At 46.8% G+C, this 18,377-nt stretch overlaps 2 protein-coding genes and 1 long non-coding RNA gene across 12 annotated transcripts in view; 1 reads left to right on the top strand and 2 right to left on the bottom strand.

Moving 5' to 3' along the window:
* si:dkey-97m3.1 (fatty acyl-CoA reductase 1) overlaps nucleotides 1-13,308 on the bottom strand; it is a 25,966-nt gene extending 12,658 nt beyond the window's left edge. Inside the window, exons 1-2 of one of the 2 annotated variants that reach the window (XM_029163885.3) lie at nucleotides 13,020-13,308; nucleotides 3,287-3,571 (exon numbers count right to left, since the gene is read on the bottom strand). In XM_029163885.3, coding sequence (XP_029019718.1) covers nucleotides 3,287-3,571; nucleotides 13,020-13,028 — 294 coding nt within the window. In that variant the 5' untranslated portion in view covers nucleotides 13,029-13,308. Of the gene's footprint in view, nucleotides 1-3,286; nucleotides 3,572-11,772; nucleotides 12,514-13,019 lie in introns of those variants that run through there. The other variant, XM_055512089.1, reaches the window with a different exon arrangement.
* On the top strand, nucleotides 13,045-15,703 carry LOC129604685 (uncharacterized). Its single transcript, XR_008695769.1, has 2 exons — nucleotides 13,045-13,180; nucleotides 14,406-15,703. It is a non-coding gene; the product is annotated as an uncharacterized LOC129604685 (long non-coding RNA).
* magi2a (membrane associated guanylate kinase, WW and PDZ domain containing 2a) overlaps nucleotides 15,235-18,377 on the bottom strand; it is an 86,273-nt gene continuing 83,130 nt past the window's right edge. For 7 of the 9 annotated variants that reach the window (XM_029163876.3, XM_029163877.3, XM_029163875.3 and 4 more), the window contains one exon: nucleotides 15,235-18,377. In XM_029163876.3, coding sequence (XP_029019709.1) covers nucleotides 17,668-18,377 — 710 coding nt within the window. In that variant the 3' untranslated portion in view covers nucleotides 15,235-17,667. The other 2 variants (XM_029163883.3, XM_029163884.3) reach the window with 1 other exon arrangement.

Raw genomic sequence — 18,377 nt, 5'->3', positions numbered from 1 at the left:
AGTATATGCTACAAGACTCCCTAGATAAACACTGCGCATGTCGGTACTGGCCTAATGACTTCCCCAGCAACATTTAATAAGCTAATTTGCTTCATAAGCTGGAGTTAATTTGCAGCCTAATTATACGCAGGCAACGCTCCCCTTGCCTCTCTGGGGAGGGATGCTACGGCTACTGGATGCCTCGCCGTCTGCTGCTGGCTCCTTACAGCATGCTGGGCCATCACAACCCCCCTCGGCTTCATCCCCAGGACGCCGCTCTAACAGAGCTTGACAATTATTGACATCATACACTAAGTATAAGCAACTTAATTTCACGAGCGCCACAAGTGAACAAAAGCTGCAGTTTGAGTGCACAGGAATCGATAAAGCATGAATATTTATGCCGCTGAATAGATCACCTGGCTGTCGATGCAAACAAGAGAAAAATCAATCCAACATAGACATGTTTGACTGCGATAATGGGCGCGACCCAAACCACAGAGGGGAGAGGTGTGAGAGTGTACGCAACACTGGAAGTGGAGAAAAACGTAGCGGCTGCACTTTCGGGTTTCTGTTGCACTGTAACGGCAGAAGTTGTGCAAGAGCAAGTTCATACAAACCCATTTACGTTTGTAGATAAATGAATAAGTCATCAGCTTTTTAGATAGATGCACCTCCCAGAAGGAGCCCAGGGAATGTTAGAACTACAGTTTCTGCACAGGCTGTGTTTTAAGTATCAGAAAACAGAGCAGTTTATTTTGTGTGGACAAGCACAGGTACACAACACAGGAGGTCACAGTTTGTCTAGCGTGTTGAAAAACGACAAACATCGTGTAAGGGCAAGTCGACATCATGCCGCAGAGCTCAGGAGGAGGAGGAGGAGGAGGAGGAAAACCACAGCACCAACATGTTACGACTTCAAACCAACAGACAAACTAACATTACAAATGGAAATTGTTGCAACACCTCAAAGGCCACTGAGTAAACTACATCTATTCTACTTGTCTTCTACACCATTAGACGACATTTAAACAAACCTGGTGAGCAAACACTAAACCACCACATGTCCTGAACACTGTCCTGCAGGCAGAATTCCACAGGATCCTCGTCCCACACACACAGCATTCCATCTCCCACCTCACCACCACCACCAGAGCCTGTCCCTCACAGAGATGAAGGAAAGCACGGCTGCTGTGAACAGCCTGCTAGTGGGCACAAAAGCATGCTGCACACCATTAGAGGCACTGTGCACACCAAGGCCTACTTGTATGGAGTGCCTGACATGCCATTTGGTGCCTGGCACTGCAGCCTTCTAAACATTTCCACTGTATCAGTGCAGCCTCTGCTTAAATGTCAGAGCCGGTGCAGCGCCGACGCACGCACAATGAGATTCCTATCGGTTTGTCCTTTTCCTGCCTAGGGCAGCGGCCCTGATTGCATCCACTGAAAGACACCACGGGACAGATCTCTTGGCGGTTACCTAGCAACAGGTGGTAAGAAACCCAGTGGCCTGGCTTCAAGGATGAGAGGAGAGGATACTCGAGACAAAACCACTGCTCTCCTTCATAAATTATCCTGATTGTGAATACTATAATACTGACCTGAAGACTCGCATGAATACCAATTGGTACTTAAGGCTTGGTCATGGAAATTTAATGACCTCACTTGTGAATGTGGACTGAACATGAGTGAGTCTATACTTGGCAGAGGATCAAGCAGTGGCCCAATAGCCACTGTCAAAGAGATGCCAAAGCCAATGGAAAACGGTTGAGTGGGAGTATATGGCAAACACTAACCGTTTAGAATTTAAATGCTGACAACTGAGGTGCAGAACATGGTTCAATATTGGAGTATAGTCAATTAAAGAAATGATGTAGATGAGTTGCCCCTTAGATCTAATTCTGGAAATGCCTGCAAACGGGACAAATTGGACCCATGACTGGAGAGGCCGTTTTGTAGTCCGGAGAGCCCCAACAGGTCTGCATCAACACTCGAGCCTCCACAGTTGCAGACATGAAGGTTGGAGGGGCAGAGAGCAGGTGTGAATAAAGGTAGATAGTAGATAAAATAGTCATTGTCTGTAAAACCGTACTTTTGTGGATTTAAATTAGCATTCCGATAGTTTGCCCCTGTTGAGGTTACTAAATACAGGCTCCGGTAAAGAAGTGTTTGCGGGGTTTTTTTCAGGCCAGCTGAAAGTGAACATCTGAATCCCACTCCGTTCCTGCAGCGCAGAAATTACAGGGCATGAAGAGTCGCTTCTACTGAGGTCGTCTTAGTTTGAACTAATTAGCGATGAAGAGGTATGCAGTGAAACATGGCATCACACCCATCGAGACAAACAGGGAAATAAGAAGGCAGCGTAACGAATCCGCAGAGAGTAAATATGTCTGCATTAGGGGAGAACAGAGGTGTGACTTTTAGGTGCACCGACAGTTTGAGGGCAACAAACAGCTGCAGCTTCTTGTGCAGCTGCTCCGAGAGCATCAATACACACCTGACATCCATCCTTCGCTCCTCATTAGGGCCAGCATACTTCGGAGGTTTTTGTTGAGTCATGTTTGACCCAATACAGCTGACGCCACATATTCCAAGCTGCTCAGCTCCACCTCCACTTGCTTGTATCACTCATTTTTCTCACCTCAACACCCCCAACTCCGTGTTTCGTCATTTGTCACGTCTCCAATAAATCAAAGATCAACTACTGACACATCTGGGGTGATTGATATCATCGTCATGGCAACGGCAGCCTTCAAACATTAATGTTGCTATATAAACATGCAAGACCACAACAAAATCTATTCTCTGATTTTGAATAGTCATTTGAATAAACAACCCACTAGTCAGAAAGTCTCATTACGCCAGACGTCACCTGGCTTCAGAGCTGCTGTGATGGTTTATTAGGAGCTTGACTGACTGCTCTGAAACCCGCAATCATCCACACACTCCAACGACAGATGGCACAGCACGTGGCCAAACTAAAACTTTGCAAGTACTATGCATTTGAAGTATTTTTAGAACATGTAAGCGATCCACAACTCATGCAGCTTTGTAATAGACAGACTTTTAAATGCTACGTTAACCAATAAGCATCATTGTGCTAATTTTTTCCCCTTCTCTATATTTTAGGACAATGACTACTGATGATGCTTCCTTCTGCTTCTCCACTTCCAATACCTCCTTTTAAACATCCTTTTTCCTGAGACCTGCGTCATTCATCCACTTCCACCTTTCGCACCCACACACACCATCCTGTGTTCTCTCTGCACAGTAATCCACCCTACAAGCACAAACCGCGAGAGCTCACCTTGCATTTCATCATGTCGGCGACTCTCTGCTGCATAGACTGTCCGGCTTTGGGCCTCACCAGGATGTAGAGGGCTTTGACCTCGGGACAGGAGCGCAGCAGCTTCTCCACCAGCACTTTCCCCATGAAGCCGGTGGCTCCGGTGATCAGGACACACTTGCCAGCATAATACTCCGATACGGATGCCATGGTGCTGCCCGCTGTACTGCCGCAGATGTCCGTCAGTCTGCTTGGTCCACCTGCTGCCTGTTCCAACCCGTTAAGGTCCTGGCTTTTAGACAGCTCCTGCAGTGGGAGGGGAGGATATGAGTGTTAGAACTGGCAGCTATGAGCATTACACACTGCACTAGAACGTACCTGAAGCTAAACTGAATATACACTTTAGGATGAAAGCAACTCTGAGTCACAACATACAGCTTTTATTCCTTTGATCTGACAGATTCTGTCAGGAACATTTTAAGAAGAAGCTGTTATTTCTCTGGACAACTCAGTACCAGAGGAAACCGACGGGTATGCAAAGGTTTTGAATTTAAATACATGGTGGGGAAGGTTCAGGTTCAGCTGGTGTGCACCTGTGCATGTGAACGTTTAGGTGATACTCTGCGGCAGAGGACAACATTTAAATTACTGTGCACAATTAGGGTGGCTGATTAAATTCTTATTGATTAAATTAACTCTTTAATCAACTTGTCGATGACACTAAAATGGAATTTTCTAAAAAAAAAAAAAGACAAACAAACAAATGAACCTAATCAAATACAAGCAGGAACTGGACTAAAAAACAACCACTTTGATAAAACCTGTACTTTTCAACACTATTGTGGGCCTCAGCTCAGATATGCGGTATCTTAGTATTACTCAGTGTTCCATAGCACTAGCCGCCACGTCTTGCACGAGTTACACCAAGAACAAATTAACCCTGCCCCGATACTGCAGGAGGACTGTTTGCACAAATTGTTCCTGTTCCTCAAGGACTCCGTTGCGTTTGAAGGAAGCCTGGATCCAGATTTGGTGCACTTGCTCAAGGTTAGGCAGAGAGATTTACATGGGGACAGGTCTAAATCAACATGAGCTGGAAGCCACAACATTTACACAACCCGCAGAAATGCAGTCAAAAGGAAGAATGACTCACGGTGACCGTGCCCTGCAAAGACGCACATTTACCCAAGATAACGTGACCTAGACTTGACCTTAATCTCATTGTTCCAGCAATTTGACATGTGTCTGGATGCCTGGCCACCCTCAGGTCTATAGCAACTTAATTGAATCAATTGCTGTTGTAATGGTGGTGGTGTAGCGGGCTGCATCAGAAAAATTTGGGACAACTCAATACAATACATGGAGTGTTGGCTGATTCAGCAGGAGGCCCGGTCCCACTGATCTGGATGTGAGGACACGTGAGCTCAGGTACTGACCTGGCTGATGCCGGCCTTTGTGAACTGATCAGAGTGTGTGGACCCAAACAGAAGCAGCAGTTGTTTTTTTAACAAGCATGTTTATTTTCCTATCTACTAATGAAGACTTAATTAATCTAGATTAGGGCATCTCCAGTCAATCATCTGAATTAGAAAACACACCGCCATGGGTGCAACTAACCTTACAGACAGCAGAGGTACAATACATGTAAAGTCATGTGGCCGTCTAAGATGTCCATCACTCAGACCTCATTACTTGGTGGTAATTAAGCCATTTGACATTTAGATTGTTTATTGATTAGTCTGATTTATTGAATCAGAATAAGTCTGACCGCAAATAAGTAGTGTGAAACAGAAGGTCTTTACAGCAATAAGAACACTACCTGAAACAGAAAATCACTGTGCTACTTTGAAGTAGAAAAAAGCTGGCAGTTGGAAAAGAAGCTTTTCATCATTTGAGCATCACCATGATAAATGCTAAATGCACATTTTGTCAACTTAATATGGTTGTTTAGCAAACAGCACCTCATCGGTCTGAGGTATGGACAGTGAGGCCCATCTATTTAGTCAGGACTTCCGCTGTGCTATCCGACTGGATGCAGTTATGTGTATCAGATCATTGTGTGATGTGTGGGCAATAGGCTGACAACCACGCCGTCAGTGCTGCTGCTCATTTGTGTGTAACCATGACAACAATCCACCAATACAATGCAGGCCTCTTCAAGTTCGCCGGTCGCTTCCCGTCCCTGGCATCATCCTCCTTTCCAGTCCATCACACCACATTTACTCCCATCTATGGTTTGTCAACTAGAGTTAAAAAAAAAAGAAGAAGGCGGATGCCTGAATCTAAAGTTTTGCATTTAGCAACAACGGCTTAACATTTAGCCAAGACAGACGCTTGATCAGCACTTTAGCGATTCACTGGAGCAGTCATCTGTATACAACTTAAGATTCTTGCTCGCCCTGCTTCTTTCAGTCTCTCCTGAGCTGCAGCTCCCTAGCATGTCTGCTCAAAGACAAACCAAATCCTCCTGAGCCAAACATGGCCCAGATACAACAGTCCTGTACTTACGTGCATTCTGCCGTCTGTGCATGCATTGTTTAATTACGCTTTCCTTAAAGTGTTTCACCGTTCTGTAGTTGTAAGCCAAGCTTACATTCACACCCATTCTGTCAGGTTTTATTGCTTTGTGCTGCATCTACTGTTTACATACAAGACAATAGCTACAGATTTAGTATGCTACACGCAGAGACATCACTATAATAAAAGGTCAGTCAAGGTCAATGCCCCAACATACTGGCTCTGGGCTTCAGAGATTCCCTGTGGATATGAGGACAAGGGCTGAAAGTCACTACGGATTAATGCCTGACAATGGAAATGTTCCTGCAGCTGGACGAGTGTTTGAATGGAGGAGCACATTCCACATTGATAAAAGCCAAACACTCCCTAGCATTCTTTTAAGATTAGACAGCCGCCCCACCTCTGTACTCTACAGACTGGTTGATGTTGTCCAGCTACAAGCCACATCGTGCCATGACATTCACGTGCTTTTTGGAAGTCAGCATTCCATTCAGCATTCAGCACTGGAATTACAGCTGGATGCAGATGAGGTCAAGTAATTTACAATAGGCAACACTGTGCAAACTTCATGCATTTACATAAATGAAAGCTCTGGTACGAACAAGCTGCCAACACATTTCAGCTCCTTGTCATATTGTAACCAAGTGATTTGCAGTGTTCTCCATCGCCAAGGACAAGTGGCACAAAGCTCAGATGTCTGTCAGCGGCCTTGTTGCCTCGTCACTGATGAATAAGGGCACAAGCTTTTAAAGTCTGTGTCATGACTTGAAAGCCAAAGTCAAAATAGCAGACAGCAAGGACGAGCACTAAAACCTTAAGGGACAAGCTTCTCTACAGTCTGGATCAAACAGTGCACCAAGTCCAAAGTCTCTCTGGGTCATTTCTTATATGAAGTTAGATGCTCGAGGTAGAAGAGCAGCTCTTTCAGACTCATGCTATTGTCCACAGATAATGGGGCTCACTCTCCTTTTCTCTGGACTAAGGGATTGTCTACATTTTCCCTCAAAGCTCCTCTCCCCAGGAGGGCCGTGCAGTTTGTCAGAGGTGGGCTGTTTTAAGCTGCAGCCTCACAGTCCTTCTGCTGCCTCCAGCCTTTCCTCACACAACCCCTCCATTAGTAGGTCAGCTGAGTGCTGCCTGAGACACAGGCAAAAATCGAGCTCTCCAGCTGCACACTGGCTGAAGCCATTAGAAAATGGACAAAAGCTGACAGCAGTGGGAGGGAAGGGAGGCACTGTGGGAAAACAGAAAGCAAAATCCAGCCAATAATTAAAGCAGCAATTGTGAGCTTGAAGGGCAGTTCCAACCTTTTGCTAATAATAGTGCCAGTGTTAAAAAGAAAACCCTGAAAAGCTGAGTCGAGTCTGCCCAACATGGAGGCATCTGATGGAACCAGGTCCAGCACCCTCCCTTAGGAGGCTGAGCTGTCAGTCAATTCACCTGAATCAAACTTTAAAACAGCTGCTCCGCCCCGAACTAAGATGTGAAATGAATGATACCAGACGTATAGTTCCTGTTGATAGAGGTTTACACCTTTTGGGGTCTGAATTAGACTTTTGTACATTTAACTATCGAAAATTATTGTTTTCCAACTTTTCATGTTCATGTTGCCTCGGGCCAAACAAAGTGCTCAAACCTAGTCCATTATGACAAGCTCGTACCCCCACACTTACAGTTGTCTGGACTGGGACCAGATTCTTTGAGAGAAATTCATAAACCTTTCCACAATGATGACTCAAATGTTTTCCCAGGATCCAGCCCAACTCCTCCGCTCCAACATGAGGTTGTGACATTACCACTTACACAAACCCACATAATTACACAGCTCTTTCAAGGGCCCTTATCCCAGATTGAATTACTGTACAAAACCAGCAGGTCTTCTTAGATTTATTATTTTCCCTGAGACAGCTAAAGGCTAATTTAATTAGAATTAAATCCATTAGCCAGGGTTTCAGGGATTAGCCAGCGTCGCCTTAATTTTTAAGCCATAAGCCAGTTTAAACCTACACATACAGGTGTTGCTCAACGTACGACGCCTCACCCCAGGAGGCCGAGTTTGTGTGTGAGAACATGTCCCAGTTTGTGCGTTTGGGCACCAGAGCTTTGCCTGCATTATAGATGACGGCGGCAGCATTCTGTAATTACACCAGCCGCTTGAGCGACGGAGCCTCTCCGTGCCGAGGTGTCGGTTAACGTCTGGCTCAGACCCAGGCTGGCAATCGTGCTCAGAATACTGGAGCAGGGTCAAGGGGTCATGAACCTGTCCCACATCTACAGTAACAGGCAGTCTCCACCTCCTTACTGCAAGTCTGATTCTACGACCGTCAAATAGTCCAAATATAAACAAATGTTTTTAGGTTGATTCAACTCTGATGAGAGGTTTTGCAGTAATTTGTGCAAATTCTTCATATACATCTGATGAGCGTGGGAAGTTGGGTTTACACTTGGATGATGGACTTGTGTAGATAGGCAGGGATGACAGAACAGACCCTAACTGGTGACTGTGTTTCTGGGGCGAGGGCGAGCTGCCCTGTCACTTACCCTGCAGGCTCATTTTCCTAATGTGGAAAGAGGCATGGTGAGGCTCTCCAAGGCCCAGTGAGCTCCTCAGCACAGCTTTCACTACTCTGTGCAGCATGTTAAGCGTTTACATAATATGCACAACAAAAGCTTTAATGACATAATCTTGCTACGGGCCAGCTTGTATCTAATGACGTGCCTCCCGCTGCCTTCCAATGCACATCTAGGATGCATTAAAGTGACTTCATTAAGTATCCAATGCAGAGATGCGATGGATTACAGCGACAGATACATCATTAACAGGTGTGTAGTACTTAAAACATACTTGATAACTTCACCTTGTGTAGCTGCCTGTAAGGTTTGTAATCAATGCCAGAAGAGCTTCAGCATCAATCGATGAGCTGCTGAGTATTATCCCTTATGCAGATTAGAGCCGAGTCAAACACAAGAGGCACATACACAGATTACTTCAGATTTAAAGCTAGTGGACAGATTAGGATACAGTAAACGCAACAGGATTTCAACACCATCATAATCTTTTTATAGTCAAACCCAACAACAGGCAGACTGCTCATTCCAGTCGAGTTACTCTTGACACTAAATAACCTTTGACACAAGCTGGTGACAACATTGTAATGTTTTAGAGAAGAGGGACAGGGCTGCTGTTGATGCAGGAGGATGCAATCAGCTTTGACAGACTGTAGAGTACAAGAGCAGGCAGGAGATTTAAACTAGCCCTGCTCTCTTCCTGGGATTGAGGAGGATGTTGGACATTAGACTAATTTGCAATTAAATTTCCTTTCACTTCGCTCTAGTGCATCACACCAAATAAAAAAGGGGGTAAATTACTAAATAGGCAGGGTTAACACAAGTTTACTGGGCAAGACGGATGAAATTAAAGGAAAACCAGATCAACAGGGAAATTTAAAGTTTTAACATATCTGATGTCTTCTGTGCTTCAGGGTTGACTTCAAAGCTGCGCTGGGAGTGGCAGCCTTCATTTCCTCTGCACCCAGTCAATACCCTGGTGCACTGTGTGGATAGGAAGCAATCGCAATAATCTCCCCGGCTCTCATTTCACATGACTGATCCACAAAGGAGAGAGGACACAGATCTTCACCCTCAGGGAAGGAAAAGTCATGTATCCAAGTCATGGAGGTGGACTCCATTCAAAATGTGTCAGTATAAAACGACATGCTAATGACTTCATACTGTATGTCCAAGGGTTTTAAGGGAGCAAAAAAATTAATTCTGGGAGTGATGAAAAACAAGACAATCAAGTTTCACTGTTACAGTAACCAAGTAGATATTTCAAGTTCCTCAGTCTCATCTAGTTGTTAAATACACAGTCAGTGACAAATCTGTCGTACACTTTGAACTCATGAAGTGTCCGAGCCAGACCAGCTGTTTTGAAGATCAAAAAACTAAAAGTTCCTGCTTCTAGTTCCTGCTCAGATCACGCCATCGGTGTTCCTGAAAGAACATTAGCAACAGTGTTTTACTTCATCACAGGGACATTTGAATACAATGGCATTACGTCTGACTGTTGTCACCAGCAAACGGCCAAAGAATTAACCTTCAACTGTGGATCAGTAAAACCACTTCTGACCTTCAGTTGTGCAAAAAACAGGTCTGACTGCAAGAGCAGACGACAGATAAATAAAGACCAACTGGTCCCAGTGTCATGTAAACATTAGATCCTTAGAAACGCTTCCCATTAGGAAACGTCTCTAAAAGCTCATCCAACTATAAAAAGCTCATACCTGCTGGAATGACTGGTATAATTAAGACCTACAACTATAGGACCTTTAACACCCTACAACTATTGTTGCTAAAAATGCTTTCAGTTTCTCAACCCTACAATTCTGTGTAAGATAGAATTTCTATTGTGTGTAAGCACAACAAGCAAACACGCCCAACTACAAATAAAGACATCCATTTGTGCACACGCACAAAGAGCCTCAACAGGTGAATCAGGGCATGCAGTAAACTGGGCAGGTTTCCCCATGTGCTGACGTACATAAACGTCGTACTCCAGGGAACGTGTCATTTTGAAAGTGCTACACTTCCTGCAGCAGATTAGTGAAAACACAAGAACTAAATGGCTTCACACTTGAATAATGCATCTCCTGGGAAGAGAGTCTAGACAGTGAACAAGACAAACATTTCAAATTGAACAATTTCTCAGAGGAGCTAAATAGACAACAAATTAGGAACATGATAGGCCGACAGCAAGGCAGTTGAAAATGAAGTGATGACCTTTGAACCTGACACCTACCTCACTCCCAGAAGAGCTCTTTGAGGACATTACTTTGCATACTTTCTTTGCAGCCAACATTACCAGCTAGCTTCCCCGTGTGATTTATGGATTTATGTTACGGCTGAAGGGACTCTGCGCTTGTTACGAGGCCCAGGTGTTTGTGTTTGTGTGTGTGTGTGTGTGTGTGTGTGTGTGTGTGTACGTTATTGCATCTTGCACCAGTCAACAATATTGAGCGATGAAATGTCAGGGTAATTTCAGAGCTACACTTAGAGAGAGTTGCACATTCCACTACACATTTACACTATAGCAACCGTATTCGCAGCTCAGCCATGTTTAAAGGCTGCCCGTCGGTAGTGCTACTCTGCTAGGAGAATCCACAAGGAGGAGTTACGTCTATATCCACGCCCCCTACGTCAATATGATTAGATGAAACTAATGTCAGATTACAGTATTGCAAGAATTAAAGCTAAACATTCACCAGAGCAGACATACATGTGATGTCGAAGCCATAAATGGATAAAACACTTCCAGTCAGCAGCTCATCATACTTAGTGCAGCTATAAATATAAAATGAACACACATTCACCAACGTGAAGACACTTAACCAACACTTATCAGAGAACAAAATGTAGGTCAGTGCGTGATAATTGAAGCCCCTTTTCTGATCTAATTTAGAAACGCGTCTCATTCCGCCTCAGAGATCCAGCGACTAGCAGCATTTCTCCTCACACAAACACCTTCTGGGGGGAAATCCACACACATTACTGATGCGCTTCCTCTAATTTTACACAATACCAGCGGTGTCCATGAATTCAAATCCTCAACGTTTGCGTAGGAATAGCTCCGTGAGTCAAACCCCTAGATCAAAGATCTAATAATATTGCAAGCTTTTCAATGTTTGTAGGGCAAAACAACAAGTGAAGGCATCATAGTTCGATAAACATTTATATTTACAATTTTCTTTTACTAGAGCAGCTCTACTTAAAGTCCAAAAAACGAATGAGGCAGGAAGTTTAAAACCCTCACAATTGCGGTTTATGACTGAGCCACTATAAAATCCATAGGAGCCTGTGTTTACCAGGAAGTTGGAAATATTATTTTGCCAAAGCACTTCAACTAATGGAAATTTATTATAATATCTAGCTGTAAATGCAGTCACTTCGAATGGGATGATTCTTTTACAGCCTGAGTCTGTGACTGAAATTACCATTTTAAGTCCGTGCCCATGACGCCTGTCATGACACGCCGGAGGCGCCGCGGCGGAGACGCACGGAGCCGCCTGGAGCCCTGGACGCGGACTCTTTATGTCCATATGCAGCCACGTGAGAGGGGAGCGGATAAAACACGTCAAGTCCTGCTGTGCACATTAATGACCAGGGGGAGTCAGCTGGACTCCCAGTCATCTCAGTGCGCTGAGCGGAACCCCAGCGGCCAGGAGGTGAGTCAAGCGGTTCACCTCCACATGGCGAGCCGCGGTCACGCGCGCGCATGCGGCACAAAGGTGGTTTCACCTTCGCAGCCGCAGCTTCGGTCGTCACACACGTCAGTCGCTTCTATTGTTAACAGAGGAATTTGACATTTTATAAATCCGTGCATTCAATTGTGCAGCATCAAGATCAGAGTTTCTCACGCTGCATCCGGTTAAGCCTTTCAAGATAAGAGACGTACAAAGCCAACAGCATTAGGTCCGTCAAAAAGTTGAAACAAATGTGTTTCAATAGTCATCAAGCTACTGAAAGAAACAATTTAAATTTATTCATCTGAAAACCGCTGTTAGTTTGAATGTCAGTGAGCATTAGCGCATCTATTCCGCTATTCCACCTGAATGACTAAACCTCCGCGCGCTGTTGTCCGGGCACTTAGGCCTAATTGGCCCGCGTGCACGTGCACGAGGTTTTTAGGCAATTAGAAGTGAACCACAGCTCACGCGCGGTTAAATGAACGCCCGCCATGTTCGATCTGACTCCCGGTGATTTCCGTTAGTGATTCACCTACTGTGCGTTCATTAAAATAAGTGCAGCTATAAATAGAAACAGCATGTTGATCCTCAAAGGTAACTATTCCCTCCACATTTACTAGTTGAGCTACTAAAAATAATCCCCCCGCTTTTCTTTCGAAGACCCCCGCCTGCACTTCCGGGCAGTAACAGCCAACTCGCCGCAGCTGTTCCACGCCGACTGCGGCTCAGACAGCGCCGCTGCCCCACCGTCGAAGGCGCCTATGTGTTGGTCCCGTCCTCGCGCTCAACACCCACGTTCAAGATAAAACGAGCGATGCGATGCCAAGACGGCGGTTGCGAGTCAACGGGCTCCTCTCCAGCCCGCCTCCCTCACCACGCGACGGAGGATGCTCCGGTAGCGGAACGCCACGGCAGCGTCCGCGGGCTAACGCGTCCTCAAACACCGCTACGAGCCGCGCGTGGTCACTGTGAAGCCGGCGTGGAACGGTTCTCACCGTTGACATTGGTCGGTGCGGGTGCGTCCGTCTAAGAGGATGTGTGGCGCGGCAGCTGCTGACTCTCTGCCTCCTCCCACCGGTCGTCTCTGGGTTCTGGCTGCGGAGATCGCCTACTTCCACGTCCAAACGCTGGTTCCAACGTCGCCCGTCTGCAGACTGTAAGCGCTACACGCGCCGTACCACGATTATAGACTCTGAGTGGGTAGGGCGTGTCACCCAGCCTTTGGCCCCTCCCCCAGTCCTGATGGCGCGCGCGAAAAATGACTTTATTATAAAAGTAGTAATATAATTATTGATATGAGTAAATAAATGGAGTTTATTTCTATGTATGTTTATTCCTTCCTATACTTTCCTCAGTGTCTCTGTGACATGTGGGCGGGACTAAGCACAGTCTAAACTGTGATTGGCAACTGCTTCTTTACGTTTAGCAAGCAAAAGAATGCTTCCTGAGAGATTAAGCCGTGATTTTCCATATATCTTGTTGAATTTAGTCTTGTTACCATAGAGGTTTATTCTGTTTTGCCTCTGTTGCTGTAATTTAGTCCTGCTTCAGTTGCAGGAAAACAGACCAATTAATGTAGTTTCTAATGTAGCTGGAGAATGTGTTGCGCTTGTGAAAAAAGCTCTGAGCTCTTCTACAGCTGAGCGTTAAAGCGAAGGTTGTGGCTCGCGATGAGGACGCTGCCCCTTAGTGGACGGATGGAGAAACTACAGCCACGGCACTAAGCACTCTGCTTTGACAGGAACATTGGCTTGTGACATGGGTGCTCATTTTTTATCAATTACTTTTATTATAATGACTGCGTTACTTTTAAGGTTTGAAGCTACAGTTGCCAGGATTCTAACTCCTCATTTAATTCTGCAACGTGCAAACAAAGTGTCCAAAAGCAAGGCTGTAAACTAGACTTTGACCCACAAACCCCAAATTGTTTTTGTTTTATAATAGAAGTCTCACAGGACTGGAACAAAACCAGCCTCTTTAGCAGATAGTACAGGTATTTATTGTGCAACATATTATTTAATGTAGCTTATGTGTATGTATTTAAGCATTTTTATTCTTTCATTAGAATTTAAAATTTTATTCTACAGTAAATCCCTGCAAGTCTAGACGGAGTATAACATAACTCATCTCAGATAACATGATCGTTTAAAATTTTGACGACATACTTCGGAGGCGGAGGGTGCCTGAGGAGATGCAGCAATCCATTGGATCCTGCTGTGAAAATCTGAGTCATGCATACGGTCCCTTAGTCATAGGCAGCGATGTGAGACACACTAAACAGCCATTTGTGCAGCTTAGAAACACTGTGCTGGTGCTCTGTGATGCTTCTGAGTGCCATTTAATAAACATGCTTGGACTCTCATGTCCTTGTGTCGCCACAGAAAGAGCAGAGCTGTCGTTATCCCAGTGGAGCCAGGAGTTCAGACGTGGATCGATTGGCTGCTGTGGAGAACACGGGCCTCAGCCGGCAGCTTCCAGCTGGAGCGGAGCTGCATCTGCAGGAGAGCTCATTGTTCTGCTCCCACGGCGCTTCATCTCTCACGGTGTCGCCTTCCTGCCTGCATGAAGCGCAGAGCTCTGCGTGCTCACATACTGTGGATGTTGTGGGTCTACAACATAGTGTTTACTCAGGATGTTGTGTATGTGTGAAAACCACAATACCAATAGAAGGATGCTGGCGTGCACAGAGAATTACCCAAAAAAGCTGCTGCAGAGGCTAAACATGATGCAAATGATGACCTCACAAAGCAGAGCAGATGTGCATTGGGCCTGGTTCTGTAAGAGCCCTGCATCATTTTATAAGAGGAAGTGTCTGACTAATAACTTTATATAAGGTCAACAATTATGACATCAAGCATTAAAGAGTGTGCCTGGTCGACACTGACCTCTAGTGCAGACTTGGAGAATGTGCGAGCAGAGCGGAGGCTACAGACTCGCAGCTGGAGGTTGTGAGGACGTTATTAGTAGTTGCAGGGTGTTTATTTAAGGCTGATGTCCAACTAAAACACTCTCCGCATCAGTGGGAAAGCGTTTACAGGCAACATTATCTGCACATTATAGAGAAACTAACCCGACGTCACCACGTGGCCAATTGAAGGTACTACAACGCTTATTAAAGAGGGATGACAGTGTTCTAAAACATTGTTTCCTCATTATAATATACTTACTTATTGTGCATTAGACAGAGTATGAACCAGAAGGACTCACACCAGACAAACCCTGGATTATTCTGCTATGTTGTGTCAAGATTTTATTTGACAGCATTTCAGAATCTCTTACAGGTAAACAAGATTTTTGCAAAAGTTAATATATCCATAGTGTTGCATTTCATAAAAATAGTTGCTGCACTTACAGTCTTTGTGACCATCAATAGTACACGGAATCATATTTATAGATATTTGTTCTGGGTCTACACACTGCTATAAACACTACACAGTGATAGTGAGCCGCTTGGTTCACGCGTGCGTCCGTATCTCCACACACGCCGCTAGGTGCCGTTTTTTTTTTCTTCTTGCTTCCCATAGAAAACTATGTACAATTTGGCTCAATGGAGACAGCTCAGAGGTGGAAAGCAGCGAGTTGTGCAAAGGCAGAGAAAGAAAACTAGGAAAATCAAATTGAATCTAAATTACACACGTATTGTCGCCACAAAATAAATGAGCAGTCTGGTGGAACGGGCGTGATGATACAGTGTACAGGCGTGTGCCGCCTTTAGTCCTGACAAATGTATGCGTGACTGGTGCTGCTGGGCCGAACCCATGAATCCAGGATCTGAATCCTCTGCGTGAGATTGTGCTTTAAAGTCAGGTCCCTCTTTCACCGGCTGACTCGTCAAGCGTCGGATTGATGCTACGTCAGGCTGCTGCTCAGGCTGCTGCAGCAGCATGGGTATTTGGTTGTCTGCTGATGCCAAGTGAAGCGGGTTTATCAGCGAACAGCAGCAGCGTTAGGTCACACGCATGATCATGAAGGTGCGTTTTAACAAAAGTGAACCGAAGACGTGGATGCGAGCTGAGCGGCCAGAGACGACAGAATGGGTAACAGTCTGATGCGTGTTCTCTCGCTTTCTCTCTCTCTCTCTCTCTCTCAGGGACGTGTGGCCTTCAGGTGCCAGCTTAACAGAAACATTAAAGTCGACCTTTGTTTTATTTCAGTGAACGGCTTTTGTTGTAACAGTTACTTCCAGGAGCACATCTGCCACTGTCATCACTGCCTGGGCAGGAGCTGACGGCGTGACAGGCGGAGCTAAGTGGGTCAAGGCCGGGCTAATGGCCGACTGTCTAGTTACTGCATAAACTGCCTAAACCGAACCTTCACATTATGACAGCTTCTCTGACAGGTATCTGGTGCCGGCTCCTGTAGCACCTACCGGGAGATTGGATCCGGGGCTGGACCGCCGCACCTCGCCCAACGTGGACAGAATCAGCCGCGGTGAAGCTAATGAAGCCCAGCAGCTGCCAGCGGCTGTGACAGGTGCGGGCCGTCTTCAGATCCAGGGCGTTGAAACGCTCCGCTTGCAGACTGTTGGGCGACCGAGTCTCGACATCAGTATCACATTTGACTAATTCCGTTTGGTTTGGGTGCGAAGCCCGACCCGGTGGCGGGTTTTTAATTACACCGGCTGATACGAGCAATTCTTCATGGAGATGACTGGTGCCAGGCCTCATTAGGAAATCAGCAACGACCCAAAGTGAACCGCTCGCACAAATAAGGAAGAGTCAAAACCTCTGTTAATGAACTCATTTCCACACACGAGCTCTGAGGGATCTATTCTACCAAGCCACACTCGTACAGCCTCATATATATATATATATATATATATATATATCTTTGTATAGCAGCCTGTGTTGTGGTTCTGATTTGACCTCCCTGTCAGTCTAAGGCACTCTGCCCCTCGGGTCCAGCTCGCTCCCTCCGCCTCCAGCTGGACGCCGCTATCGCCGATTGCTTCGCTTGGTAAGCACAGAAATGAGAGGAACGAGTGGACGCGTGGCGCCGCTGAGCCCGGAACGTTCAGAGCCCAAGCTGCTGAGACAGGGCTCGGATAGGAGGAAAGAACGGGGAGAAGCGGGTCAGCCCAGAGTCCAACTATCAGAATCTGCTCACGTACAAATGATCTTATGTACAACATGATCCCACATAATTATATTCATTGAGAATACATCTATGTCTGTAACCCTCCCACCGCTCGCTGAGCACAGATCCACTCCCACACAGTCTCTGTTAAGGCAAAAGTTCTGTTGATGAGTAGGTTTCATCTCTTGGTTCCATTCGCTCTGGTCAAAAACAGGCAAAGCGTCTCGGTAACATTCCGTTTCATAAAATAGACTCCGTTGTGTAGTCCTATAAAAATCTCCAGTCAGAGTTCCGCTTGGGGAGAAGTTCTTCTGGTTCCGATTGACCCAAAGGATGCCACGCGACGCACACATTCTGCTCGTCCATTTCTTTAAAAAGTGGATGATTTTCCTTCCAGTTCTTAAGGTGGTGGGTGTAAAATATTCTCAGAATAATTTAGAGTACAGTAGCATAAATAAACCTCTAAAGACGTGTGAGCGGTCGGGCCCCGTCCTCCTCGGCTCCGGGGGGCTGGGGTGGGGGGGGGGGGGGGGGGCACGGGAGGCGGGGGCGCGAGGAGCTGCGGCGCTATCTGCTCAGCGTGGACGTGCCGGCGCGCAGCGTGCTGGGCAGCTTGTCCGAGCCGGGGATCTTCCACGGCCCGGGAGAGACCGTGGCCTTCCGCCCGGCGCCGCCGCCGATGCTGGTGCTCTTGTGTGGCAGGCTGGGCCGGCCCTCCCCCAGGCTCTGGCCCGGCTCCCTGGGTCGGGCCTGGCTCTGCTCCAGCTCCGCCTTGCTGTAGCGCTCCAGGTCTTCCCTGCTGTTCCCGTTGGTGTGCGGGAGCCTGGAGCTGCTGGGAGACTGGGTGGCCTCCCTGTTGTCCCGGGCGCTCCTCTCCCGGGACCTCCCTCTGGTGCTCCTGGAATGTTTGTGGTCCCCGCCGTGCCCCTGTTTGCCCCCCTCCCCCTCGGCAGCGGGCTGCACCACGTGCTCCTTATGGGTGGACCTGCCACTCTCTTTCTTGGCCCTGCTGCCCCCGCCGCTCGCCGCCGCCCGCCGCCCCTGGCTCATCGGATCCGGGTTCAGCAGCTCGGCCTTCTGGGGGCTCTTGGAGCGCTCCGTCCTGCCGTCCCGTGCCACCGGGTCCCGAGGGACGTCCAGAGGCGGCAGGTGAGGCAGGTCGGGGGCCGGGGCCAGATGAGATGAAGGCGATGGCATGGAAAGGCTGTCGATGGGGGAGGCTACTTCCGACAGGCTTGGGGAGGCTGAAGGACGAGCATCCCATGGGGCGGCATTGT

Source organism: Betta splendens, chromosome 9, assembly GCF_900634795.4.
Source record: "Betta splendens chromosome 9, fBetSpl5.4, whole genome shotgun sequence".
Classification (NCBI taxonomy): Eukaryota; Metazoa; Chordata; class Actinopteri; order Anabantiformes; family Osphronemidae; genus Betta; species Betta splendens.
The sequence above is the reverse complement of the archived record's forward strand: the minus strand, read 5'-3'. Positions and strand labels throughout refer to the sequence as shown.